At 39.1% G+C, this 18490-nt stretch overlaps 1 protein-coding gene and 1 long non-coding RNA gene across 6 annotated transcripts in view; both read left to right on the top strand.

Moving 5' to 3' along the window:
• The window catches only part of htr4 (5-hydroxytryptamine receptor 4), a 178870-nt gene that overhangs the window by 120718 nt on the left and 39662 nt on the right, over positions 1–18490 (top strand). The window contains exon 7 of one of the 5 annotated variants that reach the window (XM_065958416.1): positions 11089–11188. The exons of the other annotated variants lie outside the window; for them this stretch is intronic. Within the exon in view, the coding sequence (XP_065814488.1) occupies positions 11089–11152 (64 nt within the window). The 3' untranslated portion in view covers positions 11153–11188. The remainder of the gene's footprint in view (positions 1–11088; positions 11189–18490) is intronic. 5 annotated transcript variants of the gene reach the window in all.
• Positions 15422–18316, top strand: LOC136180012 (uncharacterized). Its single transcript, XR_010666937.1, has 2 exons — positions 15422–15526; positions 15629–18316. It is a non-coding gene; the product is annotated as an uncharacterized lncRNA (long non-coding RNA).

Raw genomic sequence — 18490 nt, 5'->3', positions numbered from 1 at the left:
TGAAATCTGCAGCAGAATTTGAGTCTAGGGGAGCTTGTCTCTTTAAATCTTCTTTCAAGTAGATTAAAGGTATAGGAGGGGCTAGCATCAGGTTATAGAAGCTGTGTCTAACGGCCTGCTGCTTTGACCCAGGATTGGTTTGACCTGTGTTTTGTCATTGTTTTGTGTTTAAGTCTGTAACTGTTGAAATGTGATGGTCTTTCTCTGAATGAGGCGTTCCTGGTTAAATAAATATTGGATGGATGGATGGATGAAATTATTGTAAATTCAATTATAAAAAAATTAAAAAAAAGCATTAACATGAGGACAGTCAAAGAAGTTTTCAAATATCACAGTCTGCTGCTGTGGCCGTCACATCAGTGTTACTTAACACTCGGTCTTCGTTCTCTGAATCTTTTCCTGCTGTTAACCTCTGAAACATTTTATGTAACAAGAGGTCAATGGTTTCCACAAATTCTATCCTCCCTTTTTTATTTTGAATAAGCCTTGACCTTAACTTTAGGTCGCCGAGCCTATTACACAATTGATGGGATTTGTCCTTATCAATGTTGCATCACACCTGCATGCATTTTTAACGCAGTACTTCCAAATAAAAAACCCTCACCCTGTGAATAAATGGTAAGTCTTTTGTGCGCAACAAAAAACATAATTGCATGCAGCCAAGGACACATATGGACATTATAGTGACATTTTAACAATGCAGACAGGGTTTTAATGATACTCACACTTACTACAATAACACAAGAAAATACAGATCTAACAGTTGTGCATCATCTGCATAGTTTGATTGGCTGATTTCTGGGAATTGATGTGCAAATTTTACTACGCTATATTTGTGAACCAAAGATGGAGGCTTGGCTGCAGAGACATCGAGGTGAACGTGTCATAAATCAGACTGTTGTCAGAACACAGAGTGTGAAAAGCAGCTGTTTGGTTAATACACAAGTTGAATTTGATGTATCAGCCGGTTAACAGTGGCCAAGAAAAGCACACACACAATACTTTAGTCCTCCTGGGGAATATTAACACACTCCATTATACACAAACACTCACACAGACACACACATTTACTGCAAGTCTGCGGAGTGTTTATAGTCTCACAGGAGCCATATATCTGAAGGATGTCCATGAAGAGAGAACAAACTGTCTACATGGCGCAGTTCTTCACTGCCGGAGAGGAGAAGAGAGGAGGGGAGAGGAGAGGAGGAGAGAAATTAAGTAAAGAAAGAGAAGAAAAGAGAGGAGATAGAAGTAAGCAAAGACTAGGAGAGGAAGGAGGGACAAATGGTAGGATTAGGGAAAGGAAAAAGCTCAGAAGTAGAAGAAGAGAGGAATGAAAAGAAGAAGAGAGGATGAGGTAAATCTAAGGGACATGAGGGAAAATGGCAGAATGTCTGGAAAGTACTAGGGAGATGAGAGCAACAGCAAAGGTTTAAAAAGAAGAAAGGGTTTATTAGAAGAGGAGGACAAGTGGGGCAAGGGAATAGTAATTGAGGTTCAACTGGGAAAAAGGAGAGAATGTTAAAAAACGAAAGCATTTAAGAGGAAATTTGAACATACAGGCAAAGAAAGAATTACAAAAGAAGGAGAAAAAAGGCAAATAAATTAAAGACACTTTATAGGCAGACATAAAGAAAAACAAAAGGTAAGATAGTAAAGCAGCAGGGATTAAAGAAACAAGGAACAAAAGCGAGAAAGGAAATGAAATAGAGTCAAGACAACAAAAAGGAAAGCAGTGTTTCAGAGTGTAATGTCAGGACCTCTCTTTATTCTGGATCTGTCTTCAGTCCTGTATCTGACAGCCAACATGATTCATGTCAGCAAGCTTTAAAGCTTTGACATAATAGGCAGTTTCCATCACGTGTGACGTGCTGCTGCACCGTATGAAGGCTCACACAACCTGCAGCGAGCAGAGTAAACACACAGAGCTGAAGTTTTCTCTGTGGGCTCATGGAGATGGTATGCATATATACTGAAGTTTTTTGTTCCAGCTGCTCTGCAAGTAAACACTGAGGCGGTTAAACACACACACGGCATTACAGTGATTTCAACCATGCTGAACAAAGAGACAACTCTTTAAAAATGGTTGAAAGAAAAGCTAAAATTGTACCTTTTCATGATGTTTGCTTTAGGAAATGGAAATCATTATGGTTCGAAGATTTTGTGCATTTTTTACAAGTGAAACACTTCTGAGACGTACTTGTGAAAACAGCCACTTAGCTTTAAACCTCTGACGTCTGTCGTCCAAGATTAAAATGTTGAGACCAGAAAAGTGTCAAAAAAGCGTCGACCATGGTCTTATAGCAGTTTGTGAAGAAGTTCAAAAAATGTAGCTTATGAATCATGTCCCAAGGACTTTTAAGTTAATGTGTTTATTTTAGGGCTGTCAGCATTGCGTTGTGATTAAGGTCTGAAATCAATGCAAACATTTTTTTTCATTGTAAGGAATTGAGTGATATTTTGTCCATTTATGTGCATCTAGGCCACCACAGTATCTCTCTGTAGTCACTGTGATGGAAAATAACTCTCATTTCACTTAGAGCAAACTACCAAACATCTCAGTTGACGAGTCAAAAGTAATGATCAAATATTTACTTTTTACCCTTCCCTTTAGCTATTTTAATTCATTTTTCGACCCGTAAAGAGTTATTTTTTCTGTGGTTAAGTTAACGTCGAAACCTTCGATCTACCTCAAGATCCATATTTTATTTCAAGTCCTATTTTCAAGTATTATATTTGAAGTCCTGTCTCCCCCATAGAGGCATAAAAAAGCCCCCAAAATATGGAAAGAAAAAAAGTCATGTTTTCAATATCTTTTAGGTAAAATTTGCACATGTTGATGTTAGCCACAGAATGGTGATATACCTTTGGTGGTGGAGGCTGTGTTGCTTGTAAGGAGTGAAACTGGCTGCAAATTCAGCAAGCAAAAACTACTGATTGAAGCTGCTTGACAAGGGACATGACATCTTATTTCACGAAACTTATCGAGTACATTTTGCGCTGATAATACCTTTGGCCAAATTCTCAGGCACTAACGTTATGAATGATTAATGGCCTGAGGAAGTTTTTTTCTAGTTTGGACTGCAATATATAGGAATACATTCACGGAGACTCTTTATACGTTTTTTCTTTGGAAGGTGACCAAGTTAGAAGCGAGAATTGCATCTCCAGGTGTCCATAATAGGGAATCAATGGATGATGTGAAGGCTATTGATACCTGATAATAGACACCTTGTCTATCATCTCTAACATGGATATACAGTAAAGTGCACTTTTTCTGTTGTCGAGCCTGGGCCTGTATTTAATCTGCCATTTCTTTCCCCGTATTTCTTAGCAATTATACAAGAAGAACTCCATCACTGAAGAGTAGAGAGACAATTTGCTTCTCCAACAGTAGCAGAACATTGACCAGAACTCAATTCAGCCACAGAACACTAAGTTTTAAGTACATTGGCATGTTGTGAGACTAAAGGCGTGTTAGATGAGGCAGGCTGATTGAAAGCCGTTTCATCAAAAAAACTAAATTACACGTTCCGTCCCAAAAAACGGGAAGACAACCTCTGAAGTGCGTTGAAAATCAGCAGTTGATGATCTTTTCTCTCTTAAAGTTTTGAGCCCTCAGACAGTCGGAGGTTTGAAAATGTTATCACACTCAGCGGGTCGGGCTCATTCTGGCGGAACAAATAGCAGCCTCTCTTCATTATTCACTGAGGTCTCTCCAGCTGAGAATATTACCTTTGGCTGAAAATATAGGGCTGCTGCTCAGCCTCCTGCTGCTCTGTTTGTTCTGTTTGCAGGAGGCTGGAGGAGAGTGGGAACAAAGGGTCAGACAAACATATATATACTCATACAGACATATGTGTATAGATCACATGGACACACACATACAGATAATATTTAGCATTGCTGGTATATTAGCCTGTCTAAAATATCTAGCACCCTGCACTCAACAACAGCAGCTTTATGAATCAGTTTTAAGAAGTCACTGGAGGCCAAATAAATAAATGAGCATGCATGAGCATCAAATTATCATTGAAGCTTAAATGAATATGGTGTGACCATTGGCTGCTGAGAAAAATACACATAAACTGACACTGTATAATTTGGAGAACAAAGTTCTGTTTTATGGGATATGATAGTTGGTACTCTTCATCACTCTTGTTGCATGCTCAAAAGAGGAGTCCTGTGATTTTTTTTCCTTTTCAAAAACTTTCCTGAAGACACATTTTTAATCTCACACAAAGAAACCTTTTGGTTGCTAACCGTGGTGAGTCATTAAAATGAGCACTTCTTATGCACAATAAAAGATTATTTGTGCAAGAATACTAACTCTCTACATTCACGAGAAGATGTTTTCTCTTGTATTAGATATATTTTCCATTGTTCCAGCTTCTTGCTCTCTCTTTTCCACCCTTCTCTTCATATTCTTTCTCCTCTCCAACCCTTACTCATTTTATCTTTTCGTTGTCTTTCCAGCACTCCTTTTTCTCCCTGTCTACATCTCTTTCCATAAATATAGTTGTCTTCATCTCTTCATCACTTCCCAGCAGCGTTCAGGGTGTGTGGCATCTCTTTTGTTGACTTGAAGCGATACCACACACACTGTCCCCGCTTGCTAGTATGTCAGGGTGTTTGTCAGATTGTGTATATTTTCATATGTGCACTGCATGTGTTGTTGTGCGACGGATAAAAAGAGAAGATAGCAGGTGTTTGTCTGCGAGGAAGAGGAGAGAGTGTGTGTTTGTCTTTGCATTTTTATCCCAAAGTCTATATTTGTTTCTGCATCAGTTTCTGTGTCTGCATGTGAGCATACGTCTGCATATACTGTATGTGCAGTGTGTGTGTGTGTGTGTGTGTGCGTGTGTGTGTATATGGACTGTATTGTACTGCGGATATAAACAAAATCAAACAGTGAAAATCCTAACAGGAAGCCGTGCTCTCAGGCTGTCGGGGTTATGATGCTGTCAGCTTCATCAAACCACAAGCTCACAACAAACAACTGCACACATGCTCACTATCTGGAGCTGCTTCAAATTATGTTGTAGCAGATTATGATAAACTGAGCTGAGAGGGAACGGCAAAAACGTAAGGGTTATATCTCAAACACAAGTTTTAAAGTAGATAAAGGCCAACGATTGTCCTCTTATTTGAAAGAAAGAAAGAAACAGATCGGGGGACTTCCAACAGTAACTGGAGTCAAGCTGTTAAACCTCAAAAGATCTAACTCCAAAACTAAGTTTAGCTAAATGTTCATTTCCCAAGTCCAACTTTAATTTGTTATTCATCTACAATTACCGCCAATACTTTTGGTTTCATTTCATTATAAACTGGTTTCATATTTCTGTATTTCTTTGAAAATGTTTCCATTGTTTTTGTCTGTTTAGACAGTTTGTCTGCTCAGATATTTCCTTCAACTCTGTTGACCTAAACAGAACCAGGAGACAAAAGTCAGGAAGCTGCTCAGACTTAACCCCGTCTTGAGGCAGATTTAGAAATCTAGTGGATGAAGTGAAAAAACGAATAACTGTTACAGTTTCATGCTAATGTACATCTTAGAGCTTATCACTAGACCCCCAATATGTCATCATTATAATTACAAGAGCTTATAACAGATCTGTGACTATGCTGGGCAGACCTGCGGAGGCTACCGGGGAGACGTGCTGTACTCTCACAATGAAGTCACAGTAAAGTCATTTTTCAGTGTGCAGTGGATTATTATCATAATTTTTTCATTGTATGTTACTGCAACTGACTGGCACCTGAGAACTAAGGTTGGCTGTAACAGATCTGTTCACTTAACTGTGAAAGCCTAATTATTTTACACAGTCTTTTATCATTACGTTGCTGCTCCTGCTTATATTATATATTATTATCACTTTAACCATTAATATTTGATTTTATTTCATTCAAACAAACTTTATGAGTACCTTTATGGGCGCTTTGATTGGAGCAGCTTGTACATGAAAGACATAAGCTCGTTTTGTGATGTGCCTTCAGATAGCTGGTTGTCATTGGTGCGATACAAATAAAGATTGATTGACTGATGTTCACTGGATGAATTTTCCATTTTATTTTCTGACAGCCAGCACAACATCCATTCTGATTGATTTGGGTTGGAGGTGTTTGTCTAGGATTCATTTAGGGAAGATGGATGGATGTCTTACAAACACAAGTCTTTCAATCTATAGATAGTGTTCACATCCCGAGCGAACCCAATGTTAAGTTATAATTGTCACCAAACACTGACATTTCCCTAAACCCTACCAAAAAATGATTGATTAGGAATATGAGCCATGTGTTTGATATTTTAAAAAAAAGTTAGGTTTCAACACGTTCTCATCCCATGTCAGACACCAATGTTTGTCAAGGCCCCCCCGTTTGGTATCTCATACAGTACAGTAGAGTCTGTTTAGTGTATTAGACCAAGACACGTCTCAGTTTAGGTTAAAAAAAAAAGCACCGTTGTTTGAGTGACTTTTTATTTCACACAGTACTGAAATTCAAGTCTCCTTGGTGAAGGTCTTGTATTATTTGACCCATCCATCTTCCCCCTAACACCTCTCAAAGTGGACTTAATTGGTCGCTACCTCAGCTGACTTCCCACGTGCTAAACGGTTGCAGTAGTAGCTCGGGGCACGTAATATTTCTCCAGCTGGGTCCAAATGAATGTATTATTCATCCATTGAAGTGCATTACTGTTTGACATTTTTCGGAGAACAGCCTGGTGGGAAAAGGTTGTCTTTTTTTCTCCGGCATGCTCTTTTGCACATGCTTGGTGTTATCTAACGTGTGATTAAATTTCACGTACATTGCATGTGCTTCTGTGAAACTCTAGAGCAGAGCTTCCTGAAAGGTTGACTTAAAACCAACACTTCACTTCACTGTGACAAAAAAAAAAGTCCCATGAGGGTGAATCTTACAGCAGGCAATGCAGGTAGAATTAAAGGGCTGTTCATTTGAATATAGGTTTGTATTGTTTCCATGGCAGCAGCAGTCACTGGGTGCAAAGTAAGGCTGTGTTCACACTGCAAGCCTTAATGTTCAATTCAGATGTGTTTCCTCAGATGGCTTTCTCACATTGCTTTTTAAATTTGGCCTTCATCAGCCTTTATTCGAAATCCATAAATAAAAGTGGCCCAAAATCGGATATGGACAGATCACATTCCATGTGACTATTTTTATTCACACTGTCAGATCTGAGTCACAAAGGAGCAAAAAGAAGATCAGATTCAGGTCACTTTTGGCTGCAGTGTGAATGCAGCCTTAGTGCGCTGTACAAACCACAGAGCTGCATGAATATTGTGTCATGAGAAACAGATTTTTCTGAGAGACCTAAATGCTATTGCCATTTAGTAATTATTATTTTTTCTTCCTGGAGTGAGTAATTAAAAAAATGTTTGCTCAAATACTTGCATTGTCTTAAGTTTATAATCACAAGAAATTGTTCATAAAACAGTGGTCTACAAGTTATTGCTTGTTGTACACTTGAATTAACTCAGATTTCTGAAGTCGCAGGTGAATTCTGGGACGTATTCAGAACATACATGAAAGTAGCTAAGACAGTCCATTGTTTTCTTTAACGGCAGCTACATTAGTGGCCATATCAATGATGGTGATAACAGAGGAGAAAGACAGATTTTGTAGACAGAATAGAGAGAAGCTCTTAATTGGAAGAAGGATGGGATGGAAACTAAACACAACATAGTGTCCTGGTTTAAGCTGGGCATAAAGTCAAAGCTCAGGTGATTGGAGCCAGGTGTGTGTTTGGAAGCAAATTGCTTTTTAGTGTTAGTTTGAGTTTATTGGTTTACTCTTTTTGGCTTTTTGTTCTTTGGTATTTGATCATTGGAAACTTATAGTGTGGACTCACAGTATTGGAAACTGTAAATAATTAGTTAAAGACAGCACTGGAATAGATTATTGGACATTTGTTGTGTTTATTCGCCAAAGTACACATTTGGAAATAGTTCCACAACGAACACCTCAGGGGCTTTTTAGACAAAGTTGGGTTTGTTTAAAAGAGTCACTGTGGCTCCTTAGTTTTGGGGTGTTGACGTCAGAAAACAGGAACTGCTTCACAATTTTGACCATGTATTATATGTCTGTTTGGTTTGAATGGTCCTACCCTAACACGGGTTTCCAAAGATTTGGCAGAATACATTTTGTTGTAGGGAAGTTGTAAGCACATAAAAGTTTAGGACGTTTGAAGGGAAAGAATAAAAGAATACCATTGCAAGAATACATTTTAAGCAGGTCATTACATTTGAATTTCTTTCCTTGACACTGAACTGTGTTGACATGTATTGAATGAAAAAAAATTATGAAGAAAATACATTTAAAGCTCAAAGTAATAAACTTCCCAGTTTTCTAAAAAGGAAAACTTTTCAGAATTTGATGAATGCACATTTTATTGATATTTTAAAATGTTGCAAGTTCCATTTTATTTTAAAGACGCTGCCATGTCATTTTGGGATTCATTGACGATCAGTCTATTTTGTTCTTTCGGTATTAGGAAGTGTTGAATTCAAAATTGGACAGGATGATCAATCATAGTGAAAACATTTTGATTTTCCTTATAAGAAAGGGAAACTAAAACATCAAGCGAAGGAACCCTCGGCCAACCAACAGTGAATGACATAAAATATTCAACAGGAATGTATTTGAAGTAGCTTGTTATTGAAGAAACAGTATCTAGACCTACATCTGAATCCCAACAGAGACATTTCTCTCCATGTCAAAGAAAATACTGTGCTATCGAAATGTAGAGACTATACAGTGATGCTGCATTGTCTCCTTGTTATTTTTATTTTAAGTGGCTGAAATCACAGCCTGCTTCTCTTCTCTGTGACAGCGTCTCTTGACTCGTGGTCACTATGTGGTTTCTAATTTGTCAGCTCATCTCTCATGTTCTCTTTCTTTCGACCACAAGTAGGTCTCTGGTCTCGTTATGTCCACACGGTTAAATCCGTGTCCAAATCAAAACCTGACAGATTTGGGTAGAGCTCATTAAACGTCAGATTTGTCCAAAATTTCACAGTTGGCACAAAGACGCTGCCTGATGTGGAGAAGATCAGAGTTTGTGTGTGACTGAAAATACAGTGTGATCAGTGGGGGAGTAGATGTATTGTCTATGGTGATATGACTAAAGTGTGTGCTAAACATGGATGCAGAAGAATCTTTTTCATAAGCTGAGTTATTCCATCGTTTTTTTCTTTGCTGTCTGCCATTTGTGTTGTGTTTTGATAGAAGGGTCAGATCATTTGAAACGCTGATGCAACTCATTATTTCTTCATAGGATTGTCCTGAATTTCCCAAAGAATATTTATCATCCCGAGAGGTTGATTTTGATCCTTGACAAAAAATAATCTCAACTACTGTCCAGGTTGAGATTAAATTTGTTATCAGCACCACAGGGAAGGACACTTTCACCTTTTGGTTCTCCATAAGCTTACCTCTCTGCGACAATGCACACAAGATAATCTTTTTTAAAAAAAATTGGATTGCCATCAGATTTACTCAACACATTCATGCTCTCAATACAAGAAACCATTGTGATAAGAATGACCCTTATGACCTTTTCCCGTTGCTGCCACCCTGGAGAGAAATACTACTTTTACAGTAGTAGTGGAAAAACAGTAACAGTCCAAAAGACTCAGCCCGGGATACAAATCTGACAGGAAAATGACTTTGGCTCTGTGTTCGATGTCGTCAAACTGCCCTCGGCTGGTCCCCAACCTGACCCCTTCCTCTGCCTCAGGCCTCAAAACCATGTCCTCACAGTGGCCTGAAGCTTCCTTGTAAATAATTTACTCCTTAGTCTTACTGAAATCAAGTTTTATTGAACTTTTTTTTTTTTCAAATCTTTATTTTGAAAAGTGTTTAAAGATCTAAAGTAATTGAAAACAGAAAACTAAAAAAAAATCATAGTGTTGAAACAGTTGCAGAATACTCAGATATAGTCTCAGCAGGACAAACATATTAACAAACAAAAGAAGAAAGAGGGGGCGCTGGATAGCCTGGGGGTTGGTGTGTGTGTGTCCCCCGTGTGAGAAGAGAAGGAGAACATGTTGTTTGATGGATTTGAGAGTGAGAAAAGAGAGTTAAAAGTATGCTTTATGTGTGCAAATATGCATCTTGTACATTCTGTATACTGATGACTGCAGAAATACATAATGAAAACAGAATAAGAACGAGCACTTGCACACGCTACTTTGAATACACACAACCCTCGGTGAAGACAGAGCGTATCACTTGAAGTCTGTGTGTGCATGTCCTGCTTTGTTTTAAAATGTAACCCATGCGACAGAAATGTAATTAGATTGTGATTAATGTTGATGCTCGCAGTTTGTTTCCTAATTATAATGCAAACATGTACAGAAAGCTCTCACACACACACACACACACACACACACAGTCAGGAGTCTTTGTCTGGCCTGCTGTCCGTCTGATGGGTCGTCTGGGTGTGAACTAACCTTGTTTTTCCCCTTTTCTCTCCCTCCCTCTTTCTCCCTTCCTACCTCCTTCCTTACCTCCCTTGGGCTCTTCCGACTTATTACTCCCCGACTTTCTTTTCCCCATTTTTCTCCTGTTTTATCATCTGTGCATTAATCCTTTTGTTTTCTGCTATACCATATTCCTCCAACTTTCTTTTGTTCATTCCAACTTTTAACCTGCTTCCTCTCCTTAAATTATTATTCACTAATTTGTTTCGATTTTCATTCTGCCTTGTCATCATATTTTATCCCGCCATTTTCCCCTAATTGAATTTCCTTCACCTTCACTATTTCCTACATTTACTGTATACTACTTTCTTTCTCTGCATTTTCTTCGCCATGTCATTATTTCTTCTCCTTCATTACTCTACATGTCTTCCTCCTTTTCTCCTCCTCATTTGTTCCCCTCTTTTCTAAATGATTTTTCTTCTCTCCTTCTCATTTCCTCTTCTGTCATCTCTTCCTTTTTCTTTCTATTCACGATCCTACCCATCTTTACTTTTACAAATACTTCTACCCTTGTTCATTCATATCCTTACCCTTACCCTTGCTCCTCCTCCTCCTCCTCCTCCTCCTCTTCCTCCTGTCTCTCCAGCGGCTGCTCCTCTGCCTCCAAACTGCTCCTCTGGTTCTGCAACACCAGGCCAGTGCCTGTCTAGCTGCTGTATGTGTGGAGTCTCTCAAGGCTCTATCAAGTGAGTCTGCAGCCTCACACACATGCGCGCACACACACACACACACACACACACACACACACACACACACACACACACACACTCTGGTAGGAAACCCTGCAGGTTTGCACAAACACAACCACTGGGGTCAGGTATTTAAGCTTTAAGCAGGTGTGAATATTAAGAAAGTTTAATCTGCGTAAATGTGGAAAATGGATGCCTCAACAACTTGCTTTTGTTCCAAACGACACATGTGCCTTAATGATGCTAATGCATGGTGAATTTAAGAATCCAACCAGTAATTTAGCTTCTTAAAATGTATGATTTTGTTTTACATCTGTAGGTTTTCCAGCTTGTGTCTCATAAAAACGCAGCCGTGTGTGGAGTAAACATTTCACCAGAGAGTCTGCAAGTAGTGGTTTTAAGTCACAACGTTCTGATAACTGACATCCGAGATCTTGACCTTTTGCATATGTGTACGAGTCCAGTTTCAAAACCAAACACAATTTAAAAACTGGAAAACTGGGGGGTTTATTTCAGCAGTTACACAAAAGGTTCCATGTAACACCAAACCCTCCTTGTGATATTTTTAGACTTCTTATACTCGTTTTATACTTGAACACTTCTTGTACTTATTTTCTGCTTGTGCAAAATGTTTTTTTTCCACATGTGTCATATTACTATTTTTTACTAATGAACAATATCTGCTGTGAAATACCTTTTTATTAGGGCTTTCAAAATAATGCGTATATTTTGATAATTAAATTACAGAAAAAACTATTGATAATTAACTTGCACTCTGACATCATAGGTCACAGATCATACAACCCGCCACAGCTGTTTTGTAAACTTGATCAAAACACATGCCATGGATTTCATCGCCTTTTAGATTTTATTATTTCATCAGTCCAAGAGATCAACACCATCCAGGATCAGGTAATAGGACAGTCCACCCTCCATCTTTCCACCGTGCCTGTGTTCTACCGAGAAAACCCCCCCTCCACACACACACACACACACACACACACACACACACACACACACACACACACACACACACACACACACACACACACACACACACACACACACACACACACACACACACACACACACACACACACACACACACACATACACTCACAAAACCTAATACAAAAACGTGCTGAGGTAGGTTACGTCCAATACACCAATTGATGTGTAATCTTTCCCATTTGATCGAAATCTACTCCTGCCGTTTAGAAGCACGTTCCTTTCCATCATTTCATTTTGTTATGTCATTGACGAGAAGCTTCCTCCACGCGCTGCTCATGTGCTGTGAAAACTTTACCACATCAAAAAAAAATGAAACTTTTAAGACTGACAAAAACAAGTTCAACTTCATTTGTTGAAGTGAATGAAGAGGGAGAGAGAGAAACTGGAAAAAGGGGCCTGTGCATCACACAGTGTGTCTCTCTTCTCTTACTTGAATGCAAGTTTGTTTGTAGCTGTGGAAGCCTGTCTGTTTGTGCACTGTAAGGTGAAGCTTTTCTAATTTTATCGTACAATTGTAAAAGGACAATAAAGGCTTCCTTTTCTGTTCTTTACTTCTTTAATACTTTGGAGTTATGGACTTGGTTGAAGTTGCACAGCCGATGCGTCGTGGGTGTCTCCTAAAGGCAATAATTCGAATTTGTGTGTCTCTCTGTGTGGTTTTGAGATAAGTGGAGGAGCTGTTTAGATCACTTCATCTTCTTTAGCTACTTTTCCATTACCACTGTGTGTCTGTGTGTGTGTGTGAATGTGTGTGTGTGTGTGTGTGTGTGTGTGTGTGTGTGTGTGTCTGTGTGTGTGTTTGTGTGTGTTTCCACCTTTGTGATCTTCTCTACTTACTGTCCTTGTGTTTGTGTCTGTGTGCTTTTCTGAGGATGTCACCTCCATTCTGTACTCAAAGCAGCATTAATGTGTTACCGAGGTATGTTTAGCCTCAAGCTTTCAGTCTCTTTAACCTTTATGGTAACATACTCTGCACAGCTATAACTGCTACAGAGGAAGCAGATATCTTCAAATCACCTACAAAAAGCACCATCCTTTCTCTTTTCCCGGCGATATACACACTGGTATTTTTGCAGACTTGATGAGCCATAATGTGCGACTGAGGCCAGTGTTGGCAAACAGCTACAACGCCACCGCCTGTCTTTTAGATTAGCCATGTCCCTAATCATGCACATCTATGCATAACTCTAATATCATAAAAGATACCGGAATACCCACACAGTACCATGAATAAAATATTTAACCATTGAGACAAAAAACTTTTTTTTTGAACCAGATAAACATGTTTATTTCTGCTGTTAAAATTGGCTCTTAACATGGGACCTAAAGGGGATTGAATGGCTTTTGCAGCCAGCATCAAGGCATAACAGGGACGTTATTTTTCCACCTTCAAATGGCAGTCTGTAAGCGCAAAGAGAGGACAGAGATGTTGATTTTGAAAATGTGTAGAGAGATCCTGTTAGACTGCTAGCCACATTAGCAACATGTAGCTCACCTTTGCACTTTGCTTGCTGATTATTCTCTCACCCCAACATCACGACAGAAGGCGAGGAAATGCGTCCAGACGTTTATGTAGAGTACAACAGATTACAGATTTCCAAACACTGTGATCCTTTTATACATTTTTTTTTTCTCCTTCTAAAAATAGAAAGTCATAATGCTTTATTGGAAATGTCTCATTACCCAAAGGCAACATACAGTGACACATAATGTTGTATTTCCTGGTAATCCTTAAGTGGTCACCTTAAAATGACATTTTTTAAATGAGTAAACATCACATCCGCAGCGGTCTAACAGAAGGAGAACAAAGGCAGGCGGGCGGGGATTTAGGGAAATCAAAAGCATTTTACATAACAAAATGTTATGTGCAGGATCAATGCTGATGAAAGGAATCACTGGCATCCCCGTGTGCTGCCTCAGGGGAAAGACGGCAGAGCAGAATGCAAAGCTTTGGTCTTCTCTGATTGTCTTTACTAAACAGCAGCGCTCACATTTTAAAACAATTCACCGGAATAAATGAAGCACAAAACACCAACTCGGTTTTAAATTGATTGAATGTATCTTAGATTTTGTAGTGTGTGTGTGTGTGTGTTCGGGCACCATTAAGTGTAATGACTCCAGGCAGGGATCTACATTATGGTCATTTAGTGTTGGCCTTCGATTACTGGGGATGATTTAAGAAAGAGCCTCTTTTCCTGAAACCGCAGACACTACAAAAAATACATGCCGAACTCAACAGTGATGGTACAACAATTACATTCTATGACACTGTTTAATTTCAGATTACATGTAATTGAGTTTGAGGGAGAAATAAAAGAGAGCAGAGATAGGACAACAAAATAACAATAGAATGGAAGAACTGCAAACTGCAAGTCATTTTCATATATGCACACCTGAAAATATTTAGATAATGTCAAGATTACTTCTTCCAATATTCTCTTGACGTGGCTGTTCACATATGTGTGCCTTACTGTACAGCAGGAGACTATACAGGAGTACAGAATCAGACAGTCACATTTTGGCAAGATGGAAAGAAGACATGGGAGAGAATTTGTGTTGCCAAAGCACTTAATATGAACACAATGCCTGTTTTCGTTCCCTTGAACTGATCAAAATGTACACTTAACCTGCTCTCTGCAGTTTCTTTTGTGCAATGTGTTCGTCTGTGGTTACAAATATTGGTAGATATATTTGTATATTTGTGCGTTTCTGTGTTCAGATTCCAAAAAATCAAGAGGCTACAGACTATTCCGGCGTAGAGTTTCACAAACAAAGCGCATATTTTTGTATCCCACATACTTTCTGCTGACAGGCACAACAAGTCTAAATGTTTGCAAACCTGTCGCGGACTTTTCCGCTGCTCCGCTCTTTGTTTGTCTTTTCATTGTGATTTTCAATTTGTCTTACCCTGACGTGGATCCCAGACCTCCGGACGGGACAGACTCACATTACAGTTCCATCTGACGGATGTGCGCTGTCCTCGAGATGTTTATGTGTGCATGTGACAGATGTGTGTGAGAGTTCACAGTAATAAGCGTGCAGATGTGTGTGTATTGACACTATTTCTGTTTACATGAAGAACATCTGGACAAGCAGCCAGCTCTTAGATGTCTCCTCTTCTGTTTGTTGCAGATGGTAGCGCCATTTTCAGAGCTATAAGTGTGAAACTAGTCATAGCTCTTTAAATGGTACTGCTGTATGCACTCAGATATCCTGCAGGCTCATCACTCAGCACTGTGGAGGAAGTCTTCATGAAGGATTCATCCCTCTTTTGTCTTCCTCAGATAGACCCTTCATGCACAATAACTTTGTCCAGCGGGATCAGTATGTAACACCTTTTGACAAACTAGACAACTGAAATACAACCTTACATGTCTTAAACGCTGCCTTCCAAGAATAATGAATTATAAAAATGTATCTCTGCAGGAGCCATTCCATAAAAATGAAGACTTACGTTTGACAGTGAGGACAATTTAATACTTAATGATGTCCCTCCGCAGCACAGATCCTGTAGGATTTGGCCGTTTGTGAAGGGATTGTAAGTGAGTGATTGAATGGCTTGCGTCTGGCTTTTTTTGTCTAATGATGAACCTGATAGTCTCAGGAAACAGAGACAGAAGTGACATCTTGTTTTATGTCTCTCTTTTATTATGTTTATGATGTTACTCCTTCAATTTCATGTCGGTCTACTTATGTTGTTGTTGCGCTTTTAGAGTTACCTCATTTTCAGTCAATACAAATATATCCCCCACCGCCCAGTTACATTTTAAATCAGTAGGAAACAGTGATGGATTTAAACTGCAGGCTGACTTGTGATTGAAAAAATACTTAATGTGCCACATGTCTTTGTCCTCGAACAAAAAGACAGCTAAAACTCTAAACTTCAAGTGACATTGTCTGTGACAGGAGAGAGAGCAGGGCAGTCAGTGACACTTCCATGCTGCCATGCTAGGATTTCACTTAATCCAGGCTGTTTATGTTGCAGAAGTTGATCTTTTCCTGCCGGGTTCAGTGCAAAGAAGCTGAGGCCAGGGATTAACAAGAAAGATGAGGATTTATTTACCGCAGTCGGACATTGTAAAACTTAGTTGTCTTTGGTGGGATTTCATGTAGGGTTAGGGGTACATCATTTGATGCAATCTTAGTAGCTGACTGGCAAACAAGTCAAAGTCAAATCTAGCATGTGATGTTTTTTCTGATACATTTTACAAGTTGAATGATCCTTTTATGAGAAATCTTGTTTTGAGAAAGGATTCCTCATTTTATCTACGAGGTATCAGTTGTGCAAAAGAAGTGCTGCTGACATGAACACCACTGACTGGGATCTGTTAATGGAAGAAAACGTACCTAATATGACATAAATTAAGCATCAAGCATGTTTAAGTGTGTACGTGTATTCAGTATGGCGTTTGCATCACTGCGTGCAACCTTTTGCAGAGTTTTTTCATGAATGAAATACTTCTGCAAGTCCGGCATGTGTTTGATATGGCTGCATTTTATTAGTACCTGTGCACTTTTTTAGTCCTTTACAGCACTCGTCCGTCTTTAAGTGGAAGTATGTGCGTGTTTACTTATCGAGTGTGTTTCCCCGCTGTCTGACGTCTCTGCCATCAGTCCTGTGAACCCTGGAGGAAGTGTTCTGAAGAGGCTTTACAGAAAAACTAAATGACTGTGGTGTGTTTTTCATTTTTACTGACCGTGCATGCTGGCTTTATAGCTGTGCGTCTCTACAGGCAAGATACATACAGGGACATTATTATTGTTATGGTATAGGGTTTTTATGAAGGCTGCTTTATTGTGTCAATTTCATTTGGATATAAAAGTAAAGAGAGAACAGCAAATACAGTACACCCAGATCCAAGTGGTCCATCCATCCAGCGGTTTGTTGAAGACATCTGCAATGATGCTGATGAGATGTGAACTTAAACCAACAGATCTCCCATTTTTAGAGCGCTATCATCTTTCAAAACTCACTTTGCTTCAACTACAAAAACTGATGAAACACTATCATCATCTCAAAAATCTGAGTGATGCACGGATTATAAGATATCAGATGAGGGTTTCATAGAAGAGAACAAAAATGGAAAAACTCTGTTTACCAGCAACTATTACTGGGCATAACAAACTGTTGTGTTGCTTTCAATCTGCTTCTTTTTTTTGCAGAATTGTTAAAGGCATGGACAGTTTATACACCAGCAAACACTTCAGTCTTTTCTAATCATCCTATGAGGATGCAGCACGTCTGCCTCTGCATCCTTTACACGGTTATATTCTGATAGCAAAACTACAAAATGTAATGCGTAAATGACTTAACGTATATCTGTTTTATTCCTGTGATTTCTAAGAATTTTGTGCAATTTTGTCCAAAATAAAGTAGAACAACAGTGATAACCTCCAGTTGTGATACTGTTACAGTCAGGTTGATTAAAGGGGCAGTGGCTCCAAACCGTACAGTAGGTTCCTTTAAACTTTGCATTTCTAGTAGAGCTGCAACTTCAGATGCACAGAACCACAAACATCTCTTCCTGTAAACTGTAACAACAGTTTGGTGTATGTATGGCCCATTCTTCAGGACAACTGGTGGCATAAATAAAAAGGAACAAATGTTAGCGTCCAGAGAGCAATCCTCAATCAGTAACCGCATTAAACTGGTCAGGAAGGATTTTCACTTCCTAATTGAATTGGCCGGCTGTGTGCGTTTCTGCCTCTCCAACTTGGCCATCTCTGTCTGCACAACTCTGTGTCTCTCCTCAGTTTGTTTCTATGTCTGGCTCCATCTTTTTGTTTACCTCTTAAAGACACACAGAAATCTGTCAACTCTGCCAAGGCAATAGAAGACAATTACCATAAACAATATAGATGCATCTAGCCCACATCTGCTGATGATGATGCTCTGTTGAATGTAAACAATCCATATGTGGGTCACAGCTGCTACATGTGTCTGCACAGACGTATCATTCAAGTTAATGGCCATCACTTCACTCCAGACATGCATCTGGTTCTGCTATTTAAGTGCTTGACAACATGATGATCACACCTCGAAGTGATCCATCTATATTTGTGTTTGTTTGTCCCAGAAGTAAAAAAATAAATAAAGCTTAAGAATTGTACACAGTTTTAAAGTCTTTAGGCTTTTTCTTAGGTTCATACAGCCTTTTATTTATGCCATTTGACTGACCAGAACTCAAAATGAGGGATCTAACTCATTGTTTGAATAAAGTAAAGACTGTATTAACAGGGCTGCCATCTTTGATTTCAGCTTGGAGTAAAATTTTTGTTGCGGGGGTT

This window comes from Labrus bergylta, chromosome 9 (assembly GCF_963930695.1).
Source record: "Labrus bergylta chromosome 9, fLabBer1.1, whole genome shotgun sequence".
NCBI classification, from domain to species: Eukaryota; Metazoa; Chordata; class Actinopteri; order Labriformes; family Labridae; genus Labrus; species Labrus bergylta.
Note: the sequence above shows the minus strand (reverse complement) of the source record. Positions and strands in the feature narration are given on the sequence as shown.